At 35.5% G+C, this 15,463-nt stretch overlaps 1 protein-coding gene and 2 long non-coding RNA genes across 5 annotated transcripts; all 3 read right to left on the bottom strand.

Moving 5' to 3' along the window:
• Positions 1-4,234: 4,234 nt before the first annotated feature.
• On the bottom strand, positions 4,235-5,612 carry LOC112754471 (uncharacterized). Of its 2 annotated transcripts, none has more exons than XR_003178575.3 (3): positions 5,159-5,612; positions 4,783-5,029; positions 4,235-4,666 (listed from the first exon to the last, which is right to left on the bottom strand). It is a non-coding gene; the product is annotated as an uncharacterized lncRNA (long non-coding RNA). The 2 variants fall into 2 exon arrangements; XR_011873640.1 differs by having other exon boundaries at positions 4,572-4,666; positions 5,162-5,612.
• Positions 5,613-6,661: 1,049 nt separating this feature from the next.
• LOC112754469 (uncharacterized) lies at positions 6,662-11,361 on the bottom strand. 2 transcript variants are annotated; one of them, XM_025802124.3, is made up of 6 exons: positions 10,984-11,361; positions 9,420-9,659; positions 8,390-8,501; positions 8,116-8,290; positions 7,373-7,613; positions 6,662-7,148 (listed from the first exon to the last, which is right to left on the bottom strand). In XM_025802124.3, the coding sequence occupies exons 1-6, from the start codon at positions 11,165-11,167 to the stop codon at positions 6,868-6,870; spliced, it is 1,233 nt and encodes a 410-aa protein (XP_025657909.1). In that variant the 5' UTR covers positions 11,168-11,361; the 3' UTR covers positions 6,662-6,867. The 2 variants fall into 2 exon arrangements, with proteins under 2 accessions (XP_025657909.1, XP_025657908.1); XM_025802123.3 differs by having other exon boundaries at positions 8,116-8,305; positions 10,984-11,344.
• Positions 11,362-13,875: 2,514 nt separating this feature from the next.
• LOC112758658 (uncharacterized) lies at positions 13,876-14,476 on the bottom strand. The gene is made up of 4 exons (XR_003179739.2): positions 14,399-14,476; positions 14,244-14,300; positions 14,086-14,139; positions 13,876-13,991 (listed from the first exon to the last, which is right to left on the bottom strand). It is a non-coding gene; the product is annotated as an uncharacterized lncRNA (long non-coding RNA).
• Positions 14,477-15,463: the final 987 nt, after the last annotated feature.

The following is a 15,463-nucleotide window of genomic DNA, read 5'->3' as shown; positions in this document are numbered from 1 at the left end:
TGATATAGAATGAAATAAAATATTTTTTGTTTTTATTTTATTTAATTAAAATAACCGAATTGAAAGAAGAAATAAAATAAAATAATTGAAAAATAAAATATAAATTTTGAAAACTAAAAGATAAAAATAAAAAAATTCGAATAATAAAAGATTAATAGATGAAAATTTTAAAAATTTTTTGGTATGATTTTCGAAAAATGAAGAGAGAGAAAGTGGTTAGAGGTTTGAAAAAGATATGTCTTAAATTAAAGATACTTGTAAAATAAACAAAATTTAAAAGATTTGAAAAAGATATGATTTTGAAATTTGAAGATTGAAACTTTCTTAGCAAGGAAACACCAAATTTAAAATTTTTCAATCAAATAATAAAATAGTACAGGTAATTTGAAATGACAAGTAAATAAGGAAAAGATATTTTATTGAATTTTTGAATTTAATGAGGAAAGAGAAAAACAATAAAATGACACCAAACTTAAAATTTTTAGATCAAAACAAAGAAACCAAAGAAGAAAACTTTGAATGTCAAGATGAACACAAGAACACTTTGGAGATCAAGATGAACACCAAGAACAAATTTTGGAAATTTTTAAGAAAATAAAAACACAAAGGATACCAAACTTAAAAATTTTTATACTTTGGACACTAATAATTCGAAAATGCACAAGAAAAACAAGAAAAGACACAAAACAAGAAAAACTAAAGATCAAAAGGAAATAAACAAGAACAACTTAAGATTAGAAAGAACTAAGAACATATTTCGAAAAATTGAAAGAAAAATAAAGCATGCAATTGACACCAAACTTAAAACATGAAACTAAACTCAAACAGAAGACTAAATCATGAAGTTATTGGTTTAAAAATTTTCGAAAATAATTTAGAAAAAAAAATAAGGATTTTAAATTTTAACCAAAACAATAATAGAAGATTCAATTTTAGTGACTCTAAACTAAAAAGATAAATTTTTCCTAATCTAAGCAACAAAATAAACCGTCAGTTGTCCAAACTCGAACAATCCCGGCAACGGCGCCAAAAACTTGGTGTGGAAATTGTGATTACACTTTTCACAACTCCGCACAACTAATCAGCAAGTGCACTGGGTCGTCCAAGTAATACCTTACGTGAGTAAGGGTCGATCCCACGGAGATTATCGGCTTGAAGCAAGCTATGATTATTTTGTAAATCTTAGTCAGGAGATTAATGATAAGAGTGATTGTATTTATGAAAATAAATAACATAAAATAAATAGTACTTGTGATTCAGTAATGAGAAAAGGTTGAGGTTCGGAGATGCTCTGTCGTCTGAATCTCTACTTTCCTACTGTCTTCTTTTCCAAACACGCATGGCTTCCTTCAATGGCAAGCTGTATGATCCTCTCAGATGAAAAATACCAGGTAAGATCTCTGCACGACTAATCAACTGTCGATTTCTCATCTCGGATGAAAAATACCAGGTACAGCTACCGCACGGCTAATCATCTGTCGGTTCCCACTAGCATCGGAATAGGACCCTTGTCCTTTTGCACACTGTCACTGCGCCCAACATTCGCAGGTTTGAAGCTCGTCACAGTCATCCCTTCCCGGATCCTACTCGGAATACCATAGACAAGGTTTAGACTTTTCGGATCCCAGGAATGCTGCCAATTGGTTCTAGCCTATACCACGAAGGTTCTAACCTTCGACTCGGTCTGTAGATTAGAAACCCAAGAGATACGCACTCAAGCTGTCGCCCAATGACTACGTTGAGCTCAGATAGAATGGGAGTGGTTGTCAGGCATGTGTTCATAGGTTGAGGATAATGATGAGTGTCACGGATCATCATATTCTCCATATTGAAGTACGAGTGAGTATCTTAGAATAGAATCAAGCGTGATTGAATAGAAACAATAGTAGTTGCATTAATCCATTGAAACACAACAGAGCTTCTTACCCCCACCTATGGGGTTTAGAGACTCATGCCGTAGAAGGTACAATATGAAGTGTAAATGTCATGAGGTACAAAATGAATCTCTAAAAGTAGTTTTTATACGAGACTAGTAACTTAGGTTTACAGAAAATGAGTAACTAAGTACAGATAGTGTAGAAATCCACTTCTGGTACCCACTTGGTGCGTGTCTGGGCTGAGCTTCCAAGCTTTCATGTGCATATGCCCAAAGTTGGCGTTAAATGCCACCCTGGGTGCTAGAATGGGCGTTTAACACCGAAAAAGGTGCTAGTTCTGGCGTTTTACGCCAGAAAGTTTTAGGCTGACTTTGAACGCCATTTTGGGCCATCAATTCTCGGGTAAAGTATGGACTATTATATATTACTGGAAAGCCCAGGATGTCTACTTTCCAACGCAATTGAGAGCGTGCCAATTGGTCTTCTGAATCTCGAGAAAATCCATTTCGAGTGAAGGAGGGTCAGAATCGAACAGCATCTACAGTCCTTTCTCAGCCTCTGAATCAGTTTTTTGCTCAGGTCCCTCAATTTCAGCCAGAAAATACTGAAAATTACAGAAAAACACACAAACTCATAGTAAAGTCCAGAAATGTAATTTTTAAATAAAAACTAATAAAAATATAATAAAAAGTAGCTAAATCACACTAAAAACTATGTAAAATAATGCCAAAAAGGTATAAATTATCTGCTCATCAATGATCCTACTCAAAATGCCACAGACAAGGTCGAATCTTCTGGATCAAAGAATGCTATGCCTTTGGTTCTAGCCTCTACCACAAAGACTCTAAACTCCTATACCCCGGCTGAACTGGTGTCTCGAGAAGTCCCCAACGAAGGCGCTAGCAAGACTTATAAAACAGCAATGTCTATGCCTCTTATGGGCGCTAAACGCCCAACTGGTGTTTAGCGACAGGCAGTCTGAATTGAAAACCCACTCTTGGAGAATCTCTAGTTGGATTTAGCTTTTATTTGTTATCTTATCTTTTATTTTTGGAATTTTTATTTACTTAGTTTTAGGATTTATTATTTTATTTTATTTTATTTTCAAATCAAATTCGGTTAGATATAAAAGGGAAAAGATTCACCCTTCAGGGTGATCTTCTCACTTCCGCACATTTTACTTTTCGGAACCCTTGTTTTCTCTATAAGTCATGAGCCACTAAACCTCCTTGGTTAAGGTTAGGAGCTCTATTTATTTCTATGGATTAAGACTATTATTTTTCCATTTTAATTAATGTACTCATTCAATTTCAAGGAGTACTTCCGTTCTTAATTTTATGAATCTGGGTGGAACGAGAGTATGACCCTTATTCTAGATGCGTTCTTGTGATCCTTGGGAGAAGTCTCTCACTTGAACACAGCTTGAAATTAAATTCCTCCTAAATTGCTAATTACTTGAACTAATCAGGATATGTGACATATAATCCATTTTAGCTTTAGATAATTAGGGTTTTGTGGTCATAAACTAGGTTTGAACTTAACCCTCTAATCGGAATTAAGTGACCAAGAGATTGGCAGTTGATAAGGTTAGAGGAGACTAAACTACTAAGAGAATAGGGTTTAGTCAACTACAGTTTGATATGGAATGCATCTTGCATGATTAAAATAGTTGGTAAGAAAACTTAATCCGGAAAAAGTAAACATCTCCATTACCTTAATTGTTTCTCTCATTGATTTCTACACCAAACGCATTATTTGGTTCTTTTACTCTTGATATATTGTTTAATGCTTTTGAAACCCACAAAACCAACTTTTATTTCTGCCTAACTAAACCAATCAGCCAACCATTGTTGCTCAGTCCATTAGTCCTCGTGGGATCGATCCTCACTTACCTTAGGTATTACTTGGACGACCCAGTGCACTTGTTGATTCAGTTGTGGATATTCTCAAAATGCGCACTAAAATGATACTAGAAACCTATTGGAATTTGCAATCCAAACAACAATAGATTGTGAGAGTTTAGTCTGGGAATGGACTAATATTTCAGGCAATTGGGACACAAACAAACTCAAAAACTACCTACCAAAAGACTATGTGTTGAAGATTCTAGCTTCACCAGCACCATCACATGATAGAGAAGAAAACAGAATTGGTTGGAGACATACAGAAGATGAGAATTTTTCTATAAGAGCCACATATAATAAGGGTGGCAATGGGGGCGGGTATGGGCGGGTTTTTGCCCTACCCGATCCCACCCCGTCCTACAATAACAACATGCTATGCTCTTATCTGTAGGCAATAAAAAGTTGAACCCTAAGTCGTTCCCACGGGGTACCTGCCCCATCTCTACCCGCCTCTATAATTATTAAAATCCAACAAATAAAATTAAATTTCAAAATTTATACAACCATAATCATATATATAACATAAATTAAATTTAAAACTTAAATATGATACAATATTAAAATTATGGAAAACTATGGGGAGCCAATGGAATATTTGTACAATGCGTACAATGGAAGTTTAGAGAGTATTAGAGATATAACCATTAGTGTTATCTTTTCTCATCAGCATAAGATTCTGGGATGAGTGGTATCATGACATAGTATTAGAGCTCTAGATCCGAAAGGTTAAGAGTTCCATTGGCTCCCTAGCAGGACGCTAAAATTATATATATACCAGATTGGGTATTACCTAAACCCGATCCCGCCCAAGTCCTCGCCCCGCTAAAAACCCGGCCCGAACTCTGCAACCAATTTGGAAGTGTTGCCATCCCTACATATAAAGCTCTGCAACATTGGACAAGACCCAATCAAATCATTCGACAAAAATTTGGAAGTGGGAGGAACCTCAAAAGTCCAAAACGGTCATCTGTAGAATTATGCATGGGAGAATTTTAACTTACCAAAGAAGAGCTCGTCTATTTGGGGGTAATGAAATCTGCCCAATTTGCAATGTAAATGAGCGAGCATTATCCACACCATCAGAGACTGCCGAAAGGTTTCAAGAACGTGGATGCAACTTATCAAACCCGAAAGTGCAATGGATTTCTTCAACAATAACAACGTGCAACAATGGATGACTCTCAATTTAGATAACCAATTGGGTCAAAGCCAAAGACACAATAAGCTAGAAACCTTCATCTTTATTTGCTGAAAATGTGGACATGAGAAAGAGAAGTAAATCAACAAAATTATCAAAGATCCTCCCAACCCACAAGTTAATCCTAAAAGTGTGGAAGAATCAAAAGAAGCATTCAATAGGAGGAGGAGAAGAATTACTACAAAGAAAAGAGAGGAGATCCACATTAGTTAGACTCCACCACCACCAGGGTGGACAACGCTAAACATAAACGACTCAAGGGACGGAAACGCAGCCAAAGCTGGCTGCGGAGGCCTGCTGCAAGACGCAAACGAAAGATGGGCAGCAGGTTTCTTTCATTTTGGGAGTTGTTTGGCGTATAAGACAGAACTTTGTGGCATCGAGAAAGGGCTTGAACTTGCATGGACTATGGGCATTAGGAAATTGGTAGTGCTGTGTGACTCTCAAGCGGTGATTAGCAAAATTAATGGGGAAGGAAATTTTAGCAAACATTCTAATGCCTTTTTGAGAAGTATTAGTTGCTCAAAAAAGAAAACTTAAGATGTTCTTTTGGTAAATATATACTAAAAAGGAAATAGATGTATTGACTACCTAGTTCAGATTAGTTTAGATCTTGAGAAAGGATATTATTTGTTGGATACACCTTTTAGAGAGGTTATTAGAATTTTAACTGATGATGAAGAAGGGACTACCTTATCCCGTTTAGTTTATAATTAGTAGTCTTTGGGCATCCCTTTAGTCCTATTATGATACCAAAAAAAATTTTGATTATTTTTTAAAATACTGATAGCTTCCCCTCAAAATCAAATCTAATTATTAGTAACAGGTTTTTCTCAAAAGACGAAACTTTGTAGAATTGAGGCAATTGCATTTGTTGACAGATTTGGTGATGATGTTGAAGTTGATGAACAAAGCAAACTATTCCATCCAAATTTTCATGGTAGCTCCATTGATGAAACTGCCCAGATTAATTAGTTATCTCAAATAATTTTTGTTACTTGTAAACCGACCACCATATTGCTTCCTTTTTTCAATTTCGTTAATGATTTTCTAAAGAGTAAAGTGACACATAAACTCCTAAAAAAATTAACATGAAACACATTAACCTCTGAAAAAGAAAAAATATCAATAAAATCCTTTAGAATAACAAATGTAAACCCATTACCTTCAAATTAACTCGTATGATTAGGATAAAAAGTCTTAATTTAAAATAACTTGTCCATGCCTACTATCGTAGAAGATTTCATAAGTACTTTTTTTTCTTTAAGAATTAATGTTCAAAGTATAAATTTTCAAGAGTTTATTTATCACTTTACTCTTTTCAAAATTAAAAATTTTCCCATCCCCCTCCAAAGCAATCATTTCATACTGGTTTTTCTCCTCAATGGTTCATAAGTTGAATCAAACTAAAGTTAATACTTTTTCCCCCAAAATTAATGAAGCAAGTAGGAATCTGAAACTGAAATTCCAACCACATCCATGGCATTACCAACATTTAAAATATCACAATTCATGAGATATTTATAATTTTGGATAATAAATAAGATTCAAATCATAATTATTTTTGAAAAGGCTATCGGCAACCTTCCTTTAAAGAGGGCCACAAACCCAGATATGGCCCTTTCGCATGCTTTGTTTAGAAACTAGGAATGGCGAAGGATGCTGGGAGACATGCAGAGTAATTTTTCGGGGTACAAATATTTTCACCATACACACCCCATTCAAAGTTGTCATTCATAACACACGTTTCTCCCGTTATGTGACGTAGATGCATACCATACATATTATTTAATTACAGATAATGAAGGCAACACATCTGCAACAAATATGTTAAGTTACACACAACCTTTCCCATAAACCTTGAAACTGGGGAGAATGGCATTTAGAGTTAAAACTCCCTTTCTGGGAACATAATTGGCGCCATAAGTGACCATAAGTAGAGCAAGGCAGTAGCCCAGCAAGTGACAATCCGAACCCACACAGAAGGCCACCCGACATCAACCAACTTCCCAGTCTCTCCAACAGAAGTTGACCAACCTGTCAGAAGCATTGCAGAATACATGCTCGCAAGAGAGAAAATCAAGTGGAAAAAGGCATATGAATATGTAACCGGCATTGCTTTCTCATTCTCAATTTCCTCCTTTCCATCCAGCGGAAGCAAAGGCTTCCCTGCATAATCACCATAATGGCGGCAGATATTTAATATCGTGGGGAATTGATGCTCATCAAGTACAATATTATAAATAGTTACGTTCTTCATGGCATCAACATCAAAAAATAAAATTCAGCTTCACGGCTATCATATATCCATATGATTGGATTCCATGTTCAGATATATACTAATGAATATGAGCATGGCATATCATGACAAATATTAGATTTTGAGAATTTACCAGCACGAGGAGAGCTTGGTGGGGAAAGCACTGTGGCAGAAGATCCAGCACGCACAGCAGAATACACAACAGATAGAACTGTCGTAAGCAAGCCCAAAGTAAGGGTGCCAGTTGAAACGGCTTTTGAGTGTTTGTGAAGGCCATTGCACTCGTAATCTCGGGGTTCACTAGACAATGCACTATAGCAGAGATAAGTACAGTATAATGAAATTACTGAAGCAGGCAGAATGCTCCCATTTACCTGTATACAAAAATAATTCAAAGACCTCAATTGCAGACACATTTACATCTACAATCATGAATACTTTTATGCATATTTGTTATATAGCATAAAACTATTTTTGCATACAAGATTATGATCCACTAATTAATCCTTCAACCAAATCTAAAACTTCAATAGCATCCTAAGCCAACAGGAAGGACCGTATGTCATCTTCATGAAATTCTCAATCCATAACAAACATTGAATTGAATCGATATGATAAAAACAGCAGATAAGACCAGGTTTAGAACATAACACCATAACAGAATAACAGATTACATATGAACTTGCACAGGATAATATTTTTCCCTGTTTTGAAGTTAAAAGTGAAAACGGAAACAGTAACCTTTAGAACCTCCCAAGTTTCAAGATGTGATATCAAATATCATAGGAAAAGACAACTAACAAACAAGCATTCAATATATATTAAAAGGACACCAAATTAGAAGTGGTTAACTGCAATGAGAAGTCAAAAACTTACCGCAGGGTGCAAAGCAACAATAGCAAAAACAAATGCAAGAAGGAGGGTCATTGTAATAAAGAAGGTATTGATTCCACAGTCTTGTCCAGATGGTGTGAAGAAGTGAAAAAGAACTCCCGAGAACACAAATGAAGCCACATAACAAACAAGTGAAACCACAAACAGAGCAACATACCTGTATGAAAAGAACCTTTAAATACTGAAAATCCTCATGTAAATATATGTCAAGAAAAGCCACAGCTATCACAGATGTCAAACAACGTCTAAAACTAACCAGAATTGTTCATCATATCCAACCCAGGTGTCATTCCATCGATGAACAAAATCTAACAATAGCACAACTTGAACTAGAAGAAACATACCCGAGCCAAACTTTGATATGGTTTCTGCAAAGAGAACATACTTCAAGATAATCATAAACAATGAAATAAATTACATGCAAAACCTATAGGAAAAAGGCTTGTCAAACTAGGCAACAACTACACCTTGTCCCAGAAGGTTAGATCAAATGAGGCCATAAGGCTCTATTAAGAATCATATCCATGCTTTAATAATTAGCATATAAATACTTAATAATCCTCCCTATACTTTTTTGGGTCTCTGTAGCTATATAACTCCTTTGTCTAGTCCAATCACCTTACTAGGAGTATGATCTCTAAAGGTCTTCTCCAAATAGATGCAAACTACTTGAGAGGAGACTTTTCCATCCCTAAAATTGGCGTTGTCCCACTTTGTATGGTGTACTCATTCATAATCCTATCTAGTTGTCTTCCCACTAATCCATCTCAACAACCTCATTTGCAACATTTAGCATATTGTCTTGTTTGCTTTTACCAATCAAGTTAAGATTTATTCAAAAGCTTACATAAGCAGTCTCAAGGTGGGGTTAAAAAGGGGGGCCAGTGTGACATTGTCAACAGCAAATTTAAAAATTGGGTTATCTTTACATGGATCAAAGAAGGAATCACTAAACTGGGAAATTAAAGAAAGCCATAGGATGATTTAAGCATTCATATATTAGTTACGGGAAAAAAATATTCAGGACTTAAAGCAATAAATTGATAGTATTCCAGTTTGCTAAACAACTTAGAAAATCTTTATCTACATTTTCCACTTTTCATTCAAGATGCAATGTCCATTTTCCAATAACCTCAGGCTCTTCAAACCAACACTTTTAAGTGTGTGATAAGCCCTCATATATGATATCAATCAAGAAATTTAGTGTCGCCTGGTAGCCAAGTTACTTAAGTTATAAGGAATCAGCTCAAGTAAATAGATAAAAAAATTTTAGAAGAAACACTTACCATAAAAGCTGATGAGCTCATTTGGAAGGAAAAACATAAAGATTACCAGAAGGAACCAACAAATTATTTTCATCATCCAACCTCCGTGATGCAAACCATCACGAGGATCCTTCTGGTTCTTGACGCCAATCATTAGAACTGCTAGAATAGTGAAAAAGAGAAAGTTCCCCAAGCTAACTCGCAAAACTGCATCTGTTTCAAACCATTCTCTGCTAGGGGTATGTTTAAAGTGATTGATCCCTACAACAAGTACCAAGTACATTAGTTTCCTCATCACACCTCATCACATAATAAGGAGTTAGTACATTGTCATCATCATATCAGACCATCCAGTTAACCTAAGCAAAATCATCAACCCAGTAACCACTTATTTGCTAGCAATAACACGTCAGGAGATGAAAAAGGAAGCCCGAAAAAGTAAGCATTTGGGTTCCATAAAATAACAGAGATCATTGACAAAAGCTAATTTCTAAAGAATTATGTTAGGTATCTAAGGAAAGTGGGAAACCACACCTTAAAAGCTAGCTGTTAAGGGGGAAGAACCACTCTCCTTATATACAACATCAAGCATCCCATACTACTCGATGTGGGACTTTGAGCACCCATAATACCCAAGTCCCTAACAATACACCGGCCCTGAGAGCCGACGTCCACGGCGGCTTCACTCTATTGACACTGACCCAACGGTAGCCACTTTGCTACGGTCTATCAGTATTCGGTATTCACCTTAATCCAGCCTATAGGTAGCCCTTTCCATGGCGCCGACAACCACGCTCTGATACCATTGTTAGGTATCTAAGGAAAGTGGGAAACCACACCTTAAAAGCTAGCTGTTAACGGGGAAGAACCTCTCTCCTTATATACAACATCAAGCATCCCATACTACTCGATGTGAGACTTTGAGCACCCATAATACCCAAGTCCCTAACAAATTACTAACAAAAGAAATACATAGATTTAAAATCCATCTCAGAGATAAATTGATAATTTTTTTCAAAATGATCCAACTAAATACTTTCCAAACTATTTGACTTTGACAGTAATCAATCTCAGAATTCATAAATAAACCTTTTAACACTTATAATGATCAAAAGGGTCAAGCTCCAAGTGAGGAGGTTGGCAAGGTGAAAAAGTTACTCTAATCACCTTGAAAGATATTGGGGTCAGATATGATGGAAGTTATAAATTCAAGGTGATTTAAACCCTCAATTTCTCACTTCATCAGTTACCAATCAAGTGAGTCTATCTTGTTTCCAACTATACGTACTGCCCAAAAATTGCACATGCAATTGCCACAACAAACAATAAAACTAAAAATGAAAGACAATAAAATTTCATTCAAATCCCAAAAAGTAATACACATATCAGTAATGTGATCAAACAAAACATAATGTCCAACAGAAATTGCCAAAATCAGGATTAATTCAAAGTTTGCCACATCTTTGGTACATTCGACAAGCGAGAAAAAAAAAACTTAAAACAAATAAATTGTAAAACACAAACACGACTGGAAAGAAATAAAGAAAAGAGGGGAAAAAGTGAAATTGAAGAAGCGAAGAGTTACAAGGAAGAGACTCCATCAAAGGAGCAGCGACTTCGCGGAGGATCCATGCGACGACGAGGGAGAAGGCGAACAGGCCGCAGTAGGCGATCCTCGCTGAACGGCGGCTGATTCCCGAAACGACCGTCCGGCACGCGTCGCATGCGCACGCGGCACAGCATGACGCAAGGCAGGAAGCTGCCCACATCGATCTTCTTGATTTGGTGATCAAATTAGGGATTACGAACTGGGGATTTTAGTTAATGGAATTGAGACTTTGGGGTATTTGGCTTGGATAGGGCATAGACCAGGCGATGAGTGCAGAGCGAGAAGGGAAGGCAGGGAAGGCAATCTTTTATTTAAGTTTGTTTGTGCGCCATTCTCTAAAAATATATATTTTTTTAATTATATGATTTATATCTTTTTAAAATATATTTTAAAAATAAGAATAAATACTCTTTTTCATTTCTGTCTTTTTTAGAAATTGACTACATGTCCCCTAACGTTTATAAATTATCAAATCGGCCCCTATTCATATACTCTGTGATACCAATTAACCTTTCGATTGGTTTCTCTGTTCAAAGTCGTTGGAAAACGCTGAGGTGTAAGGTGCAGCCCGTGACGTGGCGTTGGATAATCCTGCGTGGAATGCTCTGTGGGCATTTGGACAATTAAATCCCTGCACACTCAGCAAAGCGGCGTCGTTTTGAAACGAAGCCCTTTGGCTCGTTTTGGGTGAAATCTCAGTCTCCCCATTTCTGAACCCTAACACTAGTGCCTCAAGCATGAGCGATCCAGAGCAATCTTCAACCTCTAACACACGCCGTGTCTGGAGGAAGACTATGGTGGGTTCGAGTAGCAATGCAAGTGAGGGTATGAAGGCCAAGTTTCAGCACCTTAAATGCAAGTGTGGCACGTATGCAATCATGCAAGAGTCTGAGACAGCCAAGAACCCGGACAGAATCTTCCTGGGTTGTTCTTACTATCGTGTAAGTGTGCATCCATCTTCAGTTTATGTAATCAACTTCTTGTGTTGTTTAACAAGTTGTATTCACTATAATGGCGATTGCAAACGGAGCAACGTCACTGCAACTATTTTGTTTGGCTGGACGAACTCATTGCTAAATATTTTGGGCATGAAGATAACAATGATGTTCAAGGAAGAATGGCTATGCTGGAGAATAGATTGGAGCAACTGAAATTTAAGATTGAGAATGAATATGAAAAAAAAATAAAAAAATGTAGTAATACCCATGGTGTATTTGTTATACTGGCAATGTTAATTCTGTTAACAGCAATTGTGTTTGTAGTGTTTTAGGGTATATTGTGTTGCTGTAAATAATGCATGGACAAGGTTAAGAGTTGGGTTTATTTGCTCTGTAATTGCAAATTCTATATGAATTGAATGTGAATAATTTTTTGTTAGACTGTATAAGCCTGAACCCATGATAAGTCTGCACAATGTGAATAATCTTTTCAAAACGACGCTGCTTTGCTGAGTGTGCAGGGGCTTAATTGTCCAAATACCCACAGAACATTCCACGCAGGATGATCCAACGTCACGTCACGGGCTGCACCTTATACCTCAGCGTTTTTCGATGACTTTGAACGGAGAAATCAACGGAAGGGCTAATTGGTATCACGGAGTATATGGATAGGGGCCGATTTGGTAATTTATAAACGTTAGGGGGCGTGTAGTCAATTTCCAAAAAGGACAGGGGCAAAAAAGGGTATTTACTCTAAAAATAAAAGTAATTTTATATTTGGATATTTCATATAAAAATATTTTTTTATTTATTAATAATATTTGGATAAAATAAAATAAAAATACCTTTTTGTTTTTTTTCTTTTGCTCTATTTTGTTGTGTTGAACTTTTTTACTTCAAAAAAAAGGATGAATGTAATTTTTTGTTTATTTATTATGTAAAAAATATCTTTTTTTAAAAAAAAAGATCTTTTAAAAAAATATAAATTGTAACTTCTCAAAGAAAGATATTTTTTTATTTTGCTAGTGCTTTTACTTTTATTATTAGAAATTTGCCAAATACACTAAAAAATAAAAAAAATATTTTTTCATTGAAAAATAATTTTTTTATCGATTTAATAGCGTCCAAACAAATACTTATTTATTTTTTACTTTTTAGAAAAGCGAAAAGACTTTTTCATCACTTTTCCAAAAGTCATTTATTTCGAAGAATTAAAAATGAGTTAATAGTCAAAATCATCTCTGAAGAATTATCCAATTTTCAATTTGGTCTCCAAAAAAAATTAATCAAAATAATCGCTAAAAGACAATTGCATTGGTCAAGTTCGTTCTTTCGTCATCTCAATGTTAAGTGTTACAGCACATCCCAAACTTTAGCCACGTTGATGCTGAGCAGATAAGTTTATTAAATTAACTCAAATCAATCCCGATGTTAGAATCCTAATCCTAAATTCATCATCATCTTCTACAATCGTCCCTCATTCAATTTATCCTATGCTAGGGTTTTTCACTTTTTCATCTTCTATACGACAACGTTTCGAGTTTCAACCAACTTTTGTTGTTGCTCTTCTTCTTTACTGGCGAAACAAAGAAGAGAAAACGTGTGTGAATGGCTACAGCATCGTTGAAGTCTCAACCTCTTTACATCTTCACTTTACCGTTTCTAAAATAGGGGGTACCAGTATTGCCAAGAGCTACTACACAATCACCTCTAACCAAGGTTCTGAAAATCGAACCGATCATCGAACCGCTCTAGTTACTGGTTCATAGGTTCAATCTGTTTGACCGTAATTAAACCGAAAAAACTATTTTATAATAAAATAATAAATAAAATATAAATAAACACATGAAAATATAATTATAGTCTAATGTAAGCTTTAAAATAGCATTCAAAGAAAATATTTTTCTGAATCTCTTTCAATAAACCTTTACCCACTCAAAAGAATCTTAAGTTGTTATATGAGTGCTGAGATAGTTGAACCTAGGAAATTGGCTGCGCCTTAGATGGTAGTTTTGTAGGTTTTTTCACTTCAGAAACCAGGGACAGCTGCAAATTAGGCTCAAATATTAGCTAAATATATATATCAAAGAAAGTATGGATCATATTCACATTGGAGAAATGGAATACATTTTGTAAGTACCTTGCTAAGTAAATCTGTAGGTGGTCCATAATTAAGTCTCTTGTCATTTGGTTCCTATAAAGACAAAAGAAAGAAAGAGGGGGTAGGAATTCAAATAAGAAACATACACAGAATGATTCATTCACATCTCAAATACAAGCATAAGATTAATACATTACCAGTGGATATACTTTGATACTTCGGAAGACACCTCTTTCACTTTTGTTCGATCGTTGCTAATAAAAGCACCACACCCAGTTATAATCAATCACTTTACTTTACTAACAAATAAAACATGAAAAATTGAACCTATTCAAAAATCAGTTTTACAAACCGCATCCTCAGGCTCTCCTCGGGGTTTGTTAGTCATTCCATATTTCTCCTGCCTTGAGCCATCGCTAGAGTTTGTCCTAGAAGAGTAATATAACCAGATAATAGATTATAATCGCTCACTTAAATGCAAAGATAATGCATGAATTAGCCGCATATCATTTCTGTAAGTGTAATACTAATATTCTACCTTGCAATTCTAAATGTTTATACCTTCGTTGTTCCCTTGTATTGGTGTTAGAACTGCTATTCAAAACTCCCTCACCCTACAATAGAGAAGGTTCATTCGAAGCAGAATTATTTTTAGCATTATCATTCCTAGGTAGTTCTTGGTTAATACTTTTATCCATACCTAAACATTACCAGCAATCCAACCCAATAATCTCAACTATCAAGTTCACAACAAACAACATCCAAAATTAAACAAAATTATTCATAATTATTCAACAAATAACAAAATCCAGTTTAGTAAACAAAGCAAAATTAGTTCAGTTTCAGTAATCAGCAAACAAAGCAAAATCAGTTTAGTTTCAATAATCAGTTCAAAGAAAAATAAAATAACTAAAAAAATACTCAATCAAACTCAACAGGAATAAGTTCAGTTTCAGTAAACAAAGCAAAATTATTCAAAGAACTACTCAATCAAAGAGCTACTCAATCAGTTCAGTTCAGTTTCAGTTTACAAAGCAAAATCCAGTTCAGTAAACAAAGCAAAATCAAAGAGCTACTCAATCAAAGAGTTCACAGCTTAGCAGTTCATCATGTCAGTTCATCATGTCACAAAATCCAGTTCAGTTTAGCAGGATCAGTTCATCATGTCACAAAATTAAAGAGCTACTCAATCAAACTCATCAGGAGACAAAGACATGCAACAGTTATTCAATGATTCAATCAAACAATCATTAGGTCATAACTAAAAAAAATTACCTGGAACTCTGGAAGCTCAAAGGCACCTTCAAGGCTTCAACAGAACATTCAATAGGGAGAGTGTGAGACAGCGACGCCGAGTAAACCAAGCAGTGGTGGAGCACGAACGACGGCTGCTTCGCGACGGAGGTGACTGCTCGAC

Source organism: Arachis hypogaea, chromosome 16 (genome assembly GCF_003086295.3).
Source record: "Arachis hypogaea cultivar Tifrunner chromosome 16, arahy.Tifrunner.gnm2.J5K5, whole genome shotgun sequence".
Taxonomy (NCBI): domain Eukaryota; kingdom Viridiplantae; phylum Streptophyta; class Magnoliopsida; order Fabales; family Fabaceae; genus Arachis; species Arachis hypogaea.
Note: the sequence above shows the minus strand (reverse complement) of the source record. Positions and strands in the feature narration are given on the sequence as shown.